The sequence below is a fragment of the Lagopus leucura genome, unplaced genomic scaffold (genome assembly GCF_019238085.1).
Source record: "Lagopus leucura isolate 7727_CA_CO unplaced genomic scaffold, USGS_WTPT01 Super-Scaffold_100014, whole genome shotgun sequence".
NCBI classification, from domain to species: domain Eukaryota; kingdom Metazoa; phylum Chordata; class Aves; order Galliformes; family Phasianidae; genus Lagopus; species Lagopus leucura.
In genome coordinates this window covers 12,414,770-12,433,836 of record NW_024962268.1, presented here as the reverse complement: position 1 = coordinate 12,433,836, position 19,067 = coordinate 12,414,770, and the positions used below count along the sequence as shown (strand labels likewise).

Below are 19,067 nucleotides of genomic sequence, written 5' to 3'. Positions count from 1 at the left end.
AGAACAAAACTTCAGCTCTCAAGTAGTTAATATGCTGCAAAACTTGCTGCATTTACAACACTGTAAGAGGTCACTGAGATTTCTGTTTCCTATTATTTTCAGGTTACTGCCCATTGACAGTCCCAATGTCCTCAAATCTGCCTATTTTAATATATGATTATTCTTATGGTACACCCAGATTGACCTAACAGAAATTGTCAGAGGTGTCACAAATCACAAAGTGAGCAACAACTCTAGGACACTGGGTGTTGTGACTTGAGGCTACAGAGTAGTCAGGGCCTTCCTTAAGATCAGTTTTCCAGTTTCCAGAAAGACCATAATAATTTGATTATTTAAATACAGCAGAAAAAGAAACGAGTTCATGTTATTCAGCCATAAATACTCATCAGCCCCATACATTATGAAGTGGAAGGACTTTGAAGGAGACATTCAAATTTTTTACAAAATATCTTTAAATCCAAATCTGATGATACAGAAAATCAAGATCTGATGAAATTTTTCACAAACTTTCCATAGAAAATCTGTCTTCTTCTTTATTTAAATATACTGATCAGCTAGCACATGCAATTACTCAGCGTTCTTCTCTCACCCTCTAACACAGGTTTTCTTCTTTTAATTCATGGATCATCAATTCACCTAGCAGAGAAGTCAATGTGCTATATGGAACAGATCTTAGTAGAAATAATAGCAATATAAAACTTCATTACAGCATACTGTACAACTACTAAACTCACGATTAGCCACGTCAGAATTTGATTCCCACAGAGCACGCTATCTTTCTCTTACTTTGCAGCTCTATTGATGTTATTCTTTAAGTAACAGACAGCAAAGCTAGACAAACCAAAAAACATCTGAACCTCACAGAGAATAACTGGAATGTGTTGGAAAGTACAGGAGGAGGAAGAAGGGATGGTTTTCATCAGGAACCCCCAGTTCTTTTCTTGATGGCAGAGGTGTTCATTTCACCATGCTTCTTTTAAGAAGGCGGCACGTAAATGAAATATGAAATTTCTTACATTTTGACCAGGAATATCAGTCAGCACCCACCATGGAAGGAGGACTGTTTACATGTTGCAAATATATTGTAGAGTGCTTCCATGATGTACAAGTTCTGGACTCTAGATGTAGCACATGAAAGACTACTTAAGTTACATCAATTTTTGATTTTTCCAACCTTACGCAAAAGTTGGGTTTTGTTTGTTTGTTTTTAAGATAAAATATTATCCTGATTGTTTTCATTTATATTCTTTATTCCCCTCTATTTCTGCTCTGAAAACTGTTACCTTCTTTTAAGTAAAAACTAATGAGGAATCTTTTTTGCCCAAAGAGGCTGTGGAGTCTCCTCCTCACAGTTCTTCAGATAGACAGCATCCTGCTCTGGGTGTCCCTGTTTGATAAGGGTTAGGCCAGACAGATCCTTCCGACCTCATCATTCTGGGATTTTGTCAGTCTTACAAAGTTGACACATGCCCTTTAACGCTTGACTCCTACCAACTTTAAAGCAGCAGCTTAGAGTAGTAAGATTAACTCCTAAACTTCAAGTCCTAATCTTGAACTGAAGAAATATTACAAATTAAGGATGAAATTACTAACTCAGGTGAAAATTTAACACAAATTTGTTACATTTTTTTTCTTTAACACATACTAAGCTTAATGAACTCTCACTGAATTAGACAGGAAAGCTGCTGAAGCATCAGAAAAGCTTCCTCTACCTGCCTGAGACTGGTGTGTGAGGAGGCTGAAGTTCTGAAAATTCAGTTTCACGGCTTTAATTATGGGCAGTACTGGACCTCATTAATCTTCTAGCTCAATGTTTTCATTTTCTTTCAGACTAAAAGGAAGCAAAATAAATAATATTGAAGATTTCTGATGGTCAGAAAACTCCATTTGATGTGAGATCAGTACTGAAGTCCTTCACTTCAAGCCTAGACATGTATGTTCAGAGACCCAAACCATGTGCCACTGTTATTTTTTTTTAGTGAGAAAATAAAATTCAGCAATGCTGACTCCTCTTTATTACACAGCTATACACTGCATACAAAAATTAACAAATTACAGGGTTTCCTACTTTTTTTTTCCCCCCCGTGAGTTTTACCTGATAACAGAAAACAGTGCAGGAGATTTGCAGCTTGCTGTACAGTTGTGATTATATGCACAAGGCAGATGATTACATGAGGGAATTACATCAGGGAACCTGATCAGGGCCCAGGCAAGCCAGTGAAAAACAATTTACTACTTTCAAAATTCTTCGGTTATGGCATTTGTTTACGTTTAGCTTGAGTGCTCTACAGGCGTGATTACTGGGAAAGAAAAGTCACAGTACTGTCCATAGATGGTGACTTCAAAATTACTTACTTACATTAAAATAATGTATATATTCAGTAAATTCAACTGTTAGGCAGTAGATGTGACATTTTATTAGAAGATCTATAGTTATTAGTACTCATCCAGTAGCTTCTGCCCAAAGTTTCATAGCACTTTAAAGCACTAACAGTATTCTGAGATGAAGAAATAAATGTCAGTGAAGTGGTATTACCCACAGTGCATACTGGGGAGAAGGATGAAGAGGACAAGACAAATTTATGTAACATGGCACTATTATTTAATAATAAGTCTCTTTGGTTTTAGCCAAAAATCCCCTACCATAAGTGCCTGAATACATTTGCTATTTGCAGTTACTTTTTCTCCAGAGAAACTTATTAAACTACAGTAGGAAGAATTAAAGCCTGACTTCCACTTAACCTTGGGCAAGAGCAGCACATGCTCCCGATGGAGTTCTAACACCACACCACCCTTGCCTTTGCACAGCTCCTCCTTTCACTAGCTCTGCTCATCAGAAAAAGCACAGGCTGGTGCTCCCATCCAGATAGCTGCCAACTGGGGAAAAAATTCTGGTGGAGAGTCCAAATGCACAACTGAATTTACTGCTGGAAGATGCTGAATCTATTTATGGCAACCTGCACACTAATCACAAGATAAATATATCAGATCATCAAAAGCTAACATGCCTTACAGTACAAGTGATGCATTTTTCCTGGATTCACCCCCTCTTTTCAAATTGCTGTGCCATAGCTTCTCAGTATTGGGAAACATTTTGTGTAGTGCTCCAACTGATGTTTCAAATTCATAATGTTGGCCCTTAAATTAGTCACAAATCACCACACACTGTCAGCAAATTTCTGTAGCAGATGATATCTGGGGGAAGGGACAAAAAGCATTCCTACCCTCAAATTAGAAAGGACCACTTTATAAGCATGAGAAAAACTCTGAAAGAGATGGAGATCTAAAAATATTCCAGCTGCAAAATAATCTCAAATCTCATGCTGGAGCACTTGAATTCATTAGGAATTCTGTAGTGACAGAAATGTTAAGGGTGCCAATTAGAAACATGACATTTAAGATGCTTCTATGTGAAGTAGAAGTGGAGAGGCTTTAACTGGGAGAAGCTTTCTAAAATTGTTGTCAAAGCATTCTTTTTTGTTTGTCTTTAGAGGACTGTACTTTTGGAAAAGTACAGAAATGAGCAAAAACCTTATGGTTAACATGACAATTAATACGTTAACGTACAGATTTATGGAAGAAAAAAGAATTAATTAGGTGCTTTAATAGATTTTTTTAACCAATTCAATCTCCCAGCTATCAACGTAATGTTTAAACATTAAATGTTTCTGTTAATAGAGAAAAGTCCATTTTCTCTAATTATCTTTAGAGGAGCATCAGGACAAGAGCTTATTTGTAAGGCACTCCTTAGTCATTTTCAATACATCCTAGGGACAAGCAATGGTGAGGACACTGATTTTTTACCACCAAGTTGTGAATATTCATGTTCTAAGGTGGGTATCTCCAACAACAAAAACAAAACTAAGATTCAGCTTAGCGCACACAAGATGCCAATATTTCTGGTATTTTCCATATGTACTAACAATTCAATTCTGATAATGAGGTGTAAAATGTCTCTGTGCATATCATTGTAAAAAACAGAACAGAAGCTAACAAGTAACTTCAAATATGAATTATTAGTCAGCAGAAAGCAGAAAACTCTTGGAAATTTTTGTTTCAGGCAAGATTCAGGCAAGACCTTTAAACTAAGAAGGAGCAGAAAATTGCATTATGTTTCAGTCAATATTTTGTAAACTCAACTTATGCTATCAATTCATTTATACCACTGAAACATCAATTAATTGATAAAATTTGTACCATGCAAAATATTTGAAGTGATAACAGAAGCACCTTCCACAAGCCAGCTTAATCTCCCCATATGCCCACATTAGGACACCCGCATTGAGGGTGATGCAGGGCAGAAGGCAAACACTTAGCTAGGAATTTCAATATCAGGTTTCCCTATGATCTCTCAAAACACTGATTCACACTTCATACAGTGAAACACCTGCCTCTACCACAAAAAGCAACTTGTGCAAGTTTCTCATCCTCATGCCAATCACATACAGAAACCCCTATTTGTTTCATTATTCAGCTGGCATCCAAATCCCTCCGTTAGCCATTTGTCTTCCATAATATTTAAATGGGTGTAACACAACTAACATTTTTTAAGACTTCCCAATTCACATTCCGCGTGCTTCAATCCTTCCATCCTTCTGACAGCACAAGCTTGCTGACTGCACTGCCAAAACAAATCAGCTCATTATGTTGCTAGACAGAGCAGCGATCAGATTGACTTGATATTCACTTAAAAAAAAAAAAAAAAAAAAAAGAAAAGGAAAACCCAGAACAGAAAAGCAAACAAGAACGAGAATATGATTCTCAAGCATGTTCTAGTTACTGGACTAAGATTTAGCCATGATCTCACTACATGTTGCCTATTGTTGCCTCCTTTACATGCTACTTCACCTTCCAACTCTCTATCAGGCTTCCGCACACCAAATCCTGGAGAAAACTTCTCACAAAGAACCTGCAGTAATCTTGGCCAAACGTAGAGCTTTGAAATACAAACTAAGTTTCTAGGGATGCAAAATGCATCTCTGAGATCTATGGACATCAGTTGGTGCAACTGAATGCTACTGACAAACAGCATTTTTGCAATTTTATTCAGGGGAAAGAAGAAAAGATCCTTCCCTCCCCCCCAAAAAAAGAACCAACATCCTCTCTATGAACACCAGTTCAATAGATATTTTTCAGACTGTGAAACAAGGGATAACCTCCAATATCTGGTACAGCAGAGAGATTTCCTCAACGTGCAGTGAAAGCTTTTCTCTTTCCTGTATGCCTTTGCCAGGAGCAGTACTGCTGGGCATGTGCTTCTTGTGGTTGCAACTGAAAAAGAGTTCCCACTGCAGTACAACAATGCAATAGTGGTCAAGATCCATTTCTAAAACCTTAGCTGTGTTAAATTTTTGTGTTGAAATGTATCTGTTAATTATTTTTAATTCTGTCATATGAAATGGTTGTTTTAAATATTGAAAGACATTTGATACCAAAATATAAGTTAATATAAAAGTTTCTATTCTATCTTCACGGAGACAAAACAATTTGAAGTGAAGATGTTATTAAAAAATAGGTACATTGGATGTTTTCCCATCCACACACCTTTATTATTTAATAAAAAAATACCATTTCTTCGAGCTGCAGAGAAACATGTCAGTTTTCAGCCTGTAAAAATAAAAGATTGTAATGATATTAAGATCTGAAAACTTATTCAAACTTAACCACAGGCTCCGTTACGTGCTTCACCTATAAATAATTATCAGAAAAAAATATAAAAGTGAATTATTGAATAATCTACTTCTCTGCCAGCAAGCTTTATATTTTGGAAGCACATTTCATTTTTCACAATTGGCTGTCAATTCTCTTGGTACAGAAATTCTCTGTCTCCAACCTTCACGAGTTCAAAACAAAGACTACTCATGCTCCCCAGGGATGGGATGGCTCCGGTGATCAGGCACGTCGCCCAGGTTAGGGGTGACAAGGGAAAGTGAGTGTGGCAAGTGAAGCTGCCTCTAATAGCAGCCACTGATAAGCGGCTCTAAATAAGAAACTTTGGTCGGGGACCTATGACCTGAACTGCATAGAGCAGCAAAAGTAACGAGGAAGCTATTTACTACTGCGCAGACAAATGACTTGTTTTTAGATACCAAAACAAAAAGAACATCTGCTCTCCATGGCAAATGAAATGCCAGATGTGTATCTTTCATTCCTTTTTACAAAAATGAAATTTTCTAAATTTTATAAATAGGTTTCTGGCTTTCAGCAAAAGAAAATATTTTACTTTGGAGATCTCAGAATAGATTTTAGCCACAATCCAATTTTCCCTTAGAATTAAAAGAAAATTAGTTTAGCCAAATACTTCTGCAGAACTTTTAGAAAACAGTGAGTTACAAACTATTCAAAAAAGTTTAACTTACAGATGCATAATAATAAGAAAAAGCCAAATGAATTTTGATAACTCATTGGAGGAAATCAACAAGAAACTAATTATTGCTAGAACTTCCACCAGAATCTTAGAAAAAATACTGATCTGTAAACAGCACATTCAAAATATGTATACTTCTTTATATCTATACACATTATATAGAGAAAGATATCTGAATGAGATTGAACACAAACAATATGCAAATTCTTATTATATATTAATTCAGAACATTCACATGGGCAACAGTATTGATAAATCAGTCTTGCCATTTACAACCCCTTAAGGCTGGAATATGATGATGTTCAGCCACAGAGTCCAGACTCCAAAAGTACCTGGGTCTCCAGGTTTTGACATCCAAAGATGTACAGGCTCATAATCTCTCATATCTTCATCTAATATTCTGTATATTCCCTCACGTTGTCCAGAGCCTGGGGTAAAATTCAGATTTTCAAAGATGTTCCAGAAATTGAAAACTTTGTACTGGAAGCATTAAACCAACTTAAATATCACATTTCATCCATTACTTTTGCTAATGACAAAAACCAGCATGTACATTCAATACTAAGATGAGCTGCAATTCAGTAACACAGTGGAATCCCTAGGTCTAAGAAAAACATAGGAAGTCATTCACCAGAGCAGCAACATCTGCTACCATTTCCTGCAGACTTCTGGTACCCGCTTCCCTGGGCTGTGAACATGGCTCTCCTTCTAGATCTGATCACTGCCATGCTGCAGGAAGCAAGTGTGGGAGCAGAAGTTCACTGCAATTTTTCCAGCCGTTCCATAAAAGTAGAAAATCAGTCAATGCTACATAGACTGTGAAGATGGCTTTAAAATGATAGAATGTCCCTGATCATACTAAAAAAAAGGGTTTTATAGTCTCCTGCCCTCCATCATTCCCCTATAGGAATGATGGAGGGCAGGTGGAAATTACTGAGTAACGCCAGTGGACAACACTGTACAACACTTGGACAACAAGTGTACGATACTGAAGGTGTCTTGAAGAGACCTATCTTAATGGCAATCATCTCTCGCCAGAAGAAAGCAAGCCTGCATGCGAAGGACAGCACAGAGGAAAACACATCATGAGGAAACAAAAACATCTTCAGTTTTCATCTTCAGTTTAGAGGATAGGCAAAAAAAAAAACAAAACCAAACACTACATGCTTTATTCCTTCAAGTAGTACTTAGAACCATTAATTCGGTTGAGCTATTGTTTATATTAGGCACCAGACTTAACTCTTTTCAGCATCAAATATTTTGAGATTGTTTCTAGATATTTTCATCTGTGTCAGAGGAATCAGCCATCATAACAAATTTAAGACTTCAGTAAATGCATGTACAAACTCTACTGCCCAGCAGTCTATCACTGCACTTGATATTCTGCTCCAATTTCAAGAAACATTCGTAACTTAATAAAAACATGCATTTCAGATATTTACTAACAGAACACATGCAATTAAAAGTCAATTTTGGTCACGTGGATACTTAAATTAGGTTTCTTATCTCTCACTTGTCCCATACATGCAACATCTACTGCTTAATAAGCCATTGGACTTCAGACATTTTCAATTTTGACCCTTATACAATGCTCTGTTAAACTGCCTGCCATCTGGCACTGCTTTACTCTTGATATCACACTTCCTCTGCATTACAGAAGTGTGCCTCCTATAATTATAACTTTAATGTGATAGATGTATGCAACAGTAGAATTCCCAAGCTGGCAATAAATGGGCTGGAGGGACAATTTGGGCAACATATATTGCTACTAGTCTACACATTAACAGCACACTCAACTTCTGGGAACGTGCCTTCCCAGAAGAAATCTACCAACATGGTCACATTATGGGAAATTGTGTATATAACCATTTTTCCTTAAAAAAAAAAAAAAAGAAAATCTTAACAAGTTTTTGTTTACAAGACACTGTGTTCAACTACCAAGAGGAAGTCAGCCCAACAGCTCAGCAGCTCATACATACTAGACACAGTAAGAAAAGGAACTATATCACAGGGCAAACAAATTACAGTAAACCATCATTTTGTTGTTTCCATTTCTGTAAAGGAATTCACTGCATCTTCAGGAAGGGACAGATAGGGGAAGGAAAAGCAGAATAAGGGAAGAGCAAAGATGTTCATAAAAACAAAAATAAAAACAAAACTGCTCCGATGATCTGTCACAGATAACATCACTGTGTTCTTGCAAACTTTCAAATGAGGATTGCTTGTTGTTTATAAGCTCTATTTCACTACCTGAAAGTTAGACCACAATAAATTGTTTAAAGAAAATACAGAAAGAGACAGATTTAGTATTTAAGGAGTCACCTACATAGCAGTTTCTAAGAGGACTGGGTGCCAGCTCTGAAAAACAGGACATCTCTGAAGTATTCTTGGTAAGGCGAGTAATAAGAAAGCCTCCAATGAACAGCTGAAGGCAGAGGGACATGCTTGCCTTACTTTACCACTTTTATTTTGATCCTACTTTTCTGTCTTACAGACTAATGCCTAATTGGAAAAAGAAAATCTCTCTTTTTTCCTGTTCAGCTTGTCTGGCACTAAAGTGAGGGTGAAACACAGTGAGAGACAATTTGGCTATGTCACCTTCACCAAGAAATCAATGCAAATGAGCACATGCACAACCATTCCAAGGAACCTATAGCCTAGGATACATTTAGGGAAGACAGAAGCTTGCTAGTATGCATTGTGAGGAAGCCTACTACTAGGTGGTAGTATTGCCTACTACAGATTTCAGAGTATTTTCTCTATGTCACAAATCGTAAGTTCTGCAAATGGCATGAACAGATAGACAGAAGTCACTACAGAACCTGATGGAAGACTTCCCAGCAGTCATATGACTGTCCATTCCTCTAGTCTTCCATCAATACATTCCATCTTCTTGGTAAAGCTGCATTGATTTTATGTTATGCACATATCTTTAAAAGGTTCTGTATAGTATCCATAGATGTGACTGGAGAAAGTCAAAAAATCACTTTTCATTAGTATCCTGTGATATATCTACACATACACTGAAAGTCCAGCTCACTTCAGAATACTATCTGTCAGTGTAATCATGCCATTAGAGAGAAGCAAGAGTCTGGGATTGTATTGTAGGATACAATAGAAATGGAGAACATCAGTGCTTCAGTATTTATTTTCAGGAGAGGAGGAAAAAAGTCTGGAGGCAACCAGAATACAGTACGTATGTAATGTGGAGGCTTGATTCCCAAATTCATGAACACTGAGGTCATGTTTTATTTCTGTACAGCTTTTCACATAAGGTTCAATGTAAGCACATGCTTCAATGGATTTCTAACTAAGGATTGGATAAAGAAAATCATAATAATACATAAAAAATGCAGCCTAAAAAAATTTACTGTAATTACCTAAATTCAAAATAATTAGAGACATTAATTCCTGACTACTAGCCTGCACCATCTACCTATTTCTAGTTAGCTTTGGCTGTGAGCATCAAGATATCTGTGCTTTTCCAGGTGAAAACAAAGTACGTTATTATGTTTTTTTTAATAAGTATGATTTTTATAAAGATTTAAAATGTATTCATGTCAGCAGCACACTTAATTCCAATAGCACAGCAAACTGTTAAATAACATGCTTCATTAGGTAAGACAAACACAAACAGCACACAAGCTAATAAAGTAAGAACTGAATTCTGTTCCTATCTACACACTGCAAATCAAGCTGTAGGAATTTCAGCAACATAAATATGGAAAGGTTTGGGAGGGGGGGGGGGAGCAATAAGATTTTGGGGCTCTGTTTGTTTGTTATAATATATAATGGCTGAATTTCTTTTTTAATCAAATGAACATTTTCTGATTACAAGTTTACTCTAGATTTATTCCAGCTGCATTGCAAACCAAGGTAGTAAGATTATTTCAACATAACATGCAGCTTTCCTGAATCTGACTATCATCAGATTAAAAGATATTAGCAGAGATTTTATGGAAGCTAAATGACAGTGTCCTTGAGGTAGCACTGACATTGACTCTAGCTGATACAGTTTTTGGTCATTAACATACCTTACTACGTGTCTAGAACGAGCCCTCCAATAATTAGAGCTGAATACACTATGATTTTTAAAATTAAATCATGCCTCTGGGAAAGAATCGGAGAATAGACAGCTAAAGGACTTTCAAGCAATTAACGAGAACTGTACTGTCAGGTTAAAAATTAAACATTGCAAAGTAGGTTAAGAGTTTCTTCTCTCTCCAAAATCACATGTTGACATAGAAGACGGCTCCCAAGCACTTTGTTGAGTGAAAGCACAGATGAGAAAGGATATTGATTATTTAAATCTAAATGAAATAAATTTCCCCACAAATTTTCATGTTCTTCCCTCTTTAGAAATAGTAGTTTGCTTTCCACTGTCTTCAAACCAAGCTGCTCAAGAAAGCTGATAAGGCTTAATTAAATTCTACAATGTCACTGTACCTAAGTTGAGACAAATGCAAACACAGAGATTCATCACACTTTTTTTTTTTTTTTATAAGTGACCTCTTGTATCACAGGTTTTTGTTGCTGAGTACCCTGAAAAATCTATCCCAGACTGAACAATCAGAAATGAAGCCACTAAAATTTTAACTTGATTATATAAGCATAAAAAGTCTAAGCAACTTATCAAAAATTATGCATTTTTACTCATCTTTGTAATTGTTAAAGCCCCTGAAGCAAGTCCTTGATCTACAACTTTATTTACAATGCCATATGTTTACATAGTATTCTAATTCACAGTCCTCTCCATATACTCAACCTAAGAAATCTAACAGGAATAGAAAACCTCTACTGATGCAATTATAAGCAATACTTATTTTGATGAGGTGAGAAATAATAAACTACCAGTAGATATTCAAAAATGTGTGGTCTTACCAACATAACCAATGAGAATAAAAGATTGAATACTAGAAGCCCAAGCATGATGCTGAGGTTATAAAATCTAAATTTTGATATTATCTTGTTCTCTATACACATATTTATCAAGCACTTCCCTCACGTCATTCAGAACAACAGGGAGAAAAAAAAAAAAAAAGAAAAAAACTTCAGAAAACAAGAGGTTTCATGGTATTGAGTGTCCCATCTCAAAGTTCAAAGACTCGCATTCTAGATTAACTACAGGAACTGTAGAATGCTTCAGTGTGGTTTGTGGCTTGTGGGGCCATTTTGGTATCTTTGTTTTGTTTTTTTAAACGTATCTTGAAGCCCCCATGTACACAATTACTTTTACTTAGATTGTAAATATGTTAAATATTCTAAAGTGTAGCGTCCTGTACTTGTCTATTTCCCCATGGGGGTGGCAGGGGACCTCCAAAACATCCCTGCTTAAATGAAAAGTACAGAGAATGGATTTACTTTTTGACTTACATTATTGAACTCTTTCTCTGCTGTAATTGTTGCTTCATATTCTCATGTATATAAAACATTAAAATTTCGAAAGACAATACAATGAATGTGCTGTTATTAGAATCATAGAATCATAAGATCATAGAATCACTAAGGTTGGAAAAGACCTAAAAGATCACCCAGTCCAACCGTTCACCTATTCCCAATAGCTCCCACTAAACCATGTCCCTCAACACAACATCCAGTCTTTCCTTGAACACCCCCAGGGTCGGTGACTCCACCACCTCCCTGGGCAGTCCATTCCAGTGCCTGACCACCCTTTCTGAAAAGTAATACTTCCTCATGTCCAGCCTGAATCTCCCCTGCTGTAGCTTGAAACCATTCCCCCTGGTCCTATCACTAATGACATGAGAGAAGAGGCCGACCCCCAGCTCACTACAGCCTCCCTTCAGGAAGTTACAGAGAGCAATGAGGTCTCCCCTGAGCCTCCTCTTCTCCAGGCTGAACATTCCCAGCTCCTTCAGCCTCTCCTCATATGGCCTGTGTTCCAGACCCCTCACCAGCTTTGCTGCCCTTCTTTGAACACGTTCCAGGGCCTCAATATCTTTCTTGCAGTGAGGGGCCCAGGACGAAAATAAACAAAATAAAAATTGTGAAATGGACCTGGATGTGAGCTCAAACAATGCATTATAATTCTACATTACAGACAAGCGAATGAATGGAAACGAAACAATTTATTTTTCTTGCACAAATGAAGTCCTAATCATTCCCACATCCCCTAGAGGTGCAAGAGATGAGCAGCGGCTGCACCAACTCAGGTGGATTCAGCAGGCTTTCTGTTGCAGTGCTTGAAGAAAATCACAAAGGAGACTAAAAAAACATGACCCTAAGGAGCCCAGAGGCACAACACACACTTCTACATATCTATTTTCACTCATACATGCTCACAGCTTGCGCAAAAACAAATGCCAGTAGCTAGTTTTAGTCACCCATTTCATAACAAATGTATTAGTGACGGCTAATGATGAGTATAATTCAATATTAAAAATAATAGCAACTGAAGATGAAAAAGAATCAAATTAATTTCTGGCCCATATTCTACATCAAAGCATATCCAGCAGAACATTTTGTTGCTTATTTTCGTACTGCTTACTTGCCAATACCTACCTTGGTGACAGCTGCATTTTACTTGGGGAACTATTACAAAGTGCAATACATAACTTACTGTCAAAAAGAATTTCCTGGCAATATATATTAATTATTTAGATTAATGTTGCAATTTTGTCATTCTATGCTTTTGGGCATTAGGGAAGTAAAGCGCAAAAAATGTTGGGATATAGTAAATAAAATGCCAAGCACTGCTAATGACCTTTTCGATACTCAGTGTTCCCCTATGGTTAGTGATGTACAAAGAGTGATGCTTATGTAAAAGGAATAGTTTAACTAGAAGCTTTCCTTTAATAAAAATAAAAGTACTAGTTTGAAAATTATACATGAAAGAGAGCCCTAGCCAAACAGCAATTCAATCACAAAGCCAAATAAATTTCAAAAAATCAGTTTGTACAGGAATTACAAGAATTAGTAATAAGCAAATAACTCAAGAGCCTTGATATTGTGGAAAAAAAAAAATCATCACTCATCGCAAAACTGAGACAACTACATTTAGAATCCAAAGCTACAGCTGTTTCATACTCCTACACGACCACTGACATAATGTATCCATTAAAGCCCACACTAATTTGTAAATGATCTATTTAATATAAACCAACATGATTTATATACTTCATCTTACATACATATATACAGCTATATAAATTGCATATAAGGATGATGTAACACATATTGTCTTAATCACATACAGCCTTATTTCCCAACTGTACTGCTCTGTGTAAACCTGAGTAGGTAACAGCTCACAAAAGGATAAAGCTCATTAGCTTCAACTGAGACATTACAGACGTGACAAATGAGAGGGACAAAGTGCTTACCCTAAGCTTCTTAAAATATGTTATACGTATAACACAGAGTGAAGATTGGTCCCCCGGAAGGACAGGTTTTAAATCAACACTGGCAATAATATGAGAAATATGTATTTTTAAGCTGCCCATAACATGCAGAGTCTACCACATCAGGGTGACTGTGGATATTTAAGGCAGGTCCAGAAAGTGAGCACCAGTTAAAAAGAAGTCAAATTTATGTTCAAAATGGAGACAAGTATAATAATTATAAAAAAAAAAAAAAAAAAAAAAAAAAAACCTGAGGCACATTTGCAGTTCTGACTTGCACTTTGTCATATATACGTGCATGACATGGATAGGTAAATCTGCAGATGAGAATGCTTTTTTAATAGCATCAGACAACAATTATTCTGGAAGTAACTAGGCATTTAAATACAAATATTATTTGGTCTTTCACTCTGATTAAAACATATTAAAACCTTACATTAAATTTAGTCTCAAGATAATATCAATAGTGCTTTATATGATTTATAAATGTTTATATGAGAACACTCAAAGTTGTATAGGAAAAGGTTTTAGCTTTTTGCTTAAAAAAAATAATAATGGTATGCCTTCCACGTAAAATACCTTCTTATGCACTATATTCTAAAATCTTCTGCTCCAATTCTAGAGTTAATTCTACATTCACTTTTCTGTTATCATTAAAATAAGGCTTTGGGCCCCTTGAAAAGATAAGACTTTACTCAGAGGGACTCTTCTGAAGAAAAAGGCAATAGATTATTGCATTGTTGCAGAGGACTTCACACTTCATAGCCACCTCTACAGTAAAAAGGCTTCCAGCACTGCCGGCACTGCACCTCCTCATCTACCACCATCAGACAGCTCCCTGTCAGTACGACTTGACTTCAACTTGAAGCCAATTAAAATTGTTGTTTCCACTTTCAGTCACAGGCTGTTCCCAAACATCAAACTAAAAACTTTAACCAACAGAGTGCACAGGTTACATTTACTTGCACACTCTAGTCCTACTCAGTCCTTCTCACTAAAATGTTCCTCTCCCGTATGGCTCTGGAGGTAGCATATCTGTTTTCTTTTTAGCTTGCACACTGTAGATGCTCTAGCGGATGTAGTAATAAAAACTACATCTCCAGAATGCTGTGAGTTTCTGTGTGAGCTCATGGACAGGGAGACGTCACAGGCTCAAACCCGTCAGCCCAAGCACACACATGCAAACACTCTGAGAGCTCACGAAAGGTGCCTAAGGACACCGCATGATTAATTACTGGGATCTCATCTGGGATATCTATCACGTACAATCCCAATGACACCAGAACCCAGTAACATACAGGAGTCACTCACGTCTGCAATGAATCTGCTATGAAATGCACAGAGCCCCTACAGCAGTGGCCGAACCAATTGCTGGGGTCTGCTCCGGCTCTGTGCTGCTTTGCTTTGTGGCCACTTCTGCAGCTCCCTCCCAGGGGCTGCCCTCACCCAGGTGAGCAGGCACAGCTGACGGCACCTGGTATCCCACAGAAAGCACATGGGACTACAGAAGCGCAATTGTTGATGATAAATTCACTTTTGTGACTCATGCCACTGCACAGAAACGCTGTCCAGGCTCAGAGCGGCATCAATCAGAGCTGAGAAGAGACAAACAGAAGTCCTTGGTGTGGGTGTGCATTAGGTGCTCAGTTTACATAACAGCTTTCAAATCAGAGGTTAACCTCAGAAAACTGGGAAGAGACAACCAGGAACAGAACAGCCCCCTTGTAGAAGTGTTATGCAACATTTATGGAATTTAATTCTCCAAGGGTATATGTATGATGAAGAGCATATTCTTCTCTGAAACACAAGCAGATAGAAGCAAACAGTAATAAAATAGACATCAAGCCCAGCAAGAATGCGAGTAACTGGTTCATCCAGCTCTGAGTTTCTGTACAATCTATACTTTTCTGCTCCCACTATAAAAAGGATATGTGACAGCACAGAGACACTGCCTGCCCCACGCAGTGCAGTGTCAATAAACAGTGCTCACTGTCAATAATCATGCAAAGTTTTACAGATACAAATGAGAGAATTAGGTGAACCACTAGCCAAATGCACCACTTGCAGCAAATGCACACAAGCACTCAAAACCAGAGAAACAGAAATAGGTAAAAACCCACAGAAGCGTACATCAGAGTTTTCCTATCTCATATGTGGTTAATCCAGTATCGTCCTAAGTGTGACCACATTTAACATGATGATCACATGCTGATCACAACTACATTTACAAGCCTACCCTACATGTTCCCACTTTGATACTGGGAAACATTCATTTGTTTATAATATTATTTTGATAGAAAATTGTATTCTTTCTCTCGGTCTTACCATCACTAACATAGATGAACCTGTGCCTCTTTGTGTGCTTTACATGCAAGCAATATATTCTTAGAAAATACAATAACAAATCAAAACAACTTCACCCTTACAAATGCGTTTTCTCCGCCACAGAGATACTGTCGAGGGCAACTGACTGGAATTGTCCTTATTCCTGCTTAGGAAGCTGCCCTTACTACTGAGTACAACTTCTTCATCCATTTCTATAAATATTGTCACTACAATTATTTCAGGAAAAACAACACATGCAGCTCAAATTTCTTACTGAAAAAGTCATGAAACAGTAAAGAATAGGATATGGACAAGGGCATGTCGCCTAAGACTGGAAAGAAAATACCAAAAACTATGAACTTTCTTTAAAAAAACAAAAAGCTTAATTTTTATAAAATTACCACAACAAATACCTCAGAAAAAATACAGTTAATTTAAGAATATGCACTCAGGCCTAAAAATAAGTGTTTATTCCTATCATAAAACAAGGAAGCAAACTATGATTTTCAAACATTCCCACAGGAAGAATCAGGAGAGCATTAGAAGACATTTGTGTAATGAAATCAAGCAGGAGTATCACCAGCTATCACCATGAGTACCATCATCTTAAAGAGCTGCAGGGTGCAAAATTCTGCCCAACACACTGCTGGACTGCATACCTCACTCGGACATTCAGTTTATAACAAAACGAGCATCTCGACATCCAGGAACAACCTCATTCATTTTACTGTCACCCTGACATGAATCAAGTTACTCATGCACAGAAGCAGGAAACAGCAGGCCACTAGAGCCCCTGTCCCCCACACATGCCACAGTCGTGCCCTGCTGCTTCCCTTCTGATGGCAGGAAGGCAGCAGAGGATCCTTGGCTCTGCAGCTAACACAGCCAGGCGAGCAGGCACTGGAGAGGACCTCCAGCAACCAGCCCTGCTGCATGGGGCTGTGTGCTGGGGTCCCACTGTGCTCCAGGGCTGTGGGCAGCATTCACTGCCCAGCACCCTGACAGTCCCACAGAAACCCAGGCTCCACACTTCCTCCCAGAGCACATTTTATTTTAGCCCACTTTTTCTTAGGAGACCCATGTCACTACTGAACAGGATGGGCTTTCCTTTTTTGAAAGACACTCACTAACATGATTCACTTATTATGTGTACAGAAAGTGGCCACTCCAAGTCCTTGATCAAATATGCTTAACAGCACTGATGTTTCTTCAGCAAATACCACAGAGAGTGGTAAATTTACAAAGGCACGCAGCCAGCTGGCATATATAGTAAAATGAAATAATCTCGCATTTAAGACGTAGCCTTAATACCTCTTGCTGGGAATTTATTTGTGATGCTTTCTGTAAGAGCATCCCGGTGTCACAGACATCCAACTCACTCTGAAAGCGACACTCCGTGCTCATGCCCTATTTACCGCTGCACCTCTGATCACACACTTTCACTCGCAGCGTTGGACAAAGTTCTCTCTGTCTCCAGCCCTGCCCAAACGCCCTCCCGCCCGCTGCATCAAGACGAGAGGGCTCCGCGGCCGCGGACCCCCTCGGACCCTGCAGCCCGGGACACTCCCGCAGGCCCCGATGCGGCCTCCGCGTCCGGGCGGTACCGTCGCCCCGTCTGCAGCACGCTGGAGAGCGCCGAGCCGGGTCGGCGGGAGACTCGCCCTGCCCCGAGCCGCCGCCTGCGCGCAGCGCGCAGCGCAGGGAGGCCGCCGCGTTCCCGCTGCCTAACGCTGCCCCCGGCAAAGTTTCGGCCGGGAGAGCGGGTCTGCGAGGAAGGAGGGACGGAGCGAGGCCGGGCCGGAGCCCGCCGAAGTTTGAGGGAGCGGCGCTGCCCGGCTCACCTGCGGGAGCCCTGCGCTCACCTGAAGTCGCTGTAGGGGTGGATGATCCAGAACCCCGCAGTTTTAACCCTTTCCTGCTCCTTCTCCACCGCCTTCTGACTGCCGAACATGCGGAGGGAGAATTTGTTGACCCCCGGCTGCAGCATGGAGGTGAACTGCCGCTGCATGAAGCCGTACTGCCGCCGGGGTCCCTCGGCATCTTCGAAGCCCACCACGGGCTCCTCGGCTCCGCCGCCGTCCACTTTGAAGCACACCGAGTTGCCATGCTCCTTCGCACCGCCGCCGGGGCTGCTCTGGGCTTTCTCCGCCGGGGTTGCCTGCTTGGCTGGGAAGGCGTTCGCGCTGCCCTCGTCCCGGCTGGCGGGAGAGGAGCTGCGCTTCCCGCCCTCCATGCTGCGCGCCCCGGCCGAAGGAGAGCGCCTGGTAAGCCTCAGCCTCAGCCGCCGCCGCTGCCGCCGCCGCCGCCTCCCGTGCCCTTCAGCGGCTCGGCCGCGCTGGGCTCAGCACCGCGCCGCCGCGCTGCCCGGCATGGCCAGCGCCGCCGACACTGAGCCGCGCTCCCGCGCAGGGCTGGCACCGCTTCCCCTCGCCCGCCCCCTGCCGGCGGCCGAGCCGCACCGCCAGCCTGACATTGAGTGTCCCGGAGTCCTTGTGGGGCCGAGGAGCCCGAGCTGAGGGGACGGGGAGGGGCCGGTGGCGGGGCGGGCTTTGCCCGCGAGGCGCTTAGGAGGGGCTGCTTGAGGCGCGGGCTGCGGAGAGCTGTGCCGCGGGCAGGGCGGGGCGGGGGCTCGGGGTCCCTGTCGGCGCATGGAGGCGGCGGATGGCGCCTCTGATGTGAGACGGAGCGGTCCGGAACGGGGTGGCCACGGGTTTCCCGTCCGCGTGCGGGACTGACCGATGGGCTACCGCGCATGGTTTTCAAGCAGAAATAAAGTCAAATGGAATTAAATAAAGCGAGTAGATCTGTGTCTTACCATATGGGCAATCGGAGTGAGGGATGCCCTAGGCCCAGAGCGGGAAACAGCTCTGAGTAAAGACATGTGAAGGTGGGGATCGCAGCTCGCTCAGTCCTGCGGCCTCTGGGTGCAGCCGGGACGTGGCCCGACGGGAGAAGTGGGGGCAGTGGTCGGGTGGCAGCGTGTCCGGGTAGTGTCTCGGGGTACGGTGGGGGCATTTTGG

The 19,067-nt window shown here is 40.3% G+C and overlaps 1 protein-coding gene across 1 annotated transcript in view; it reads right to left on the bottom strand.

The window, feature by feature from the left end:
• Window positions 1-18,280, bottom strand: part of HCN1 (hyperpolarization activated cyclic nucleotide gated potassium channel 1) — a 197,267-nt gene extending 178,987 nt beyond the window's left edge. Inside the window, exon 1 of the mRNA XM_042875288.1 lies at window positions 17,910-18,280. Coding sequence (XP_042731222.1) covers window positions 17,910-18,280 — 371 coding nt within the window. The remainder of the gene's footprint in view (window positions 1-17,909) is intronic.
• Window positions 18,281-19,067: the final 787 nt, after the last annotated feature.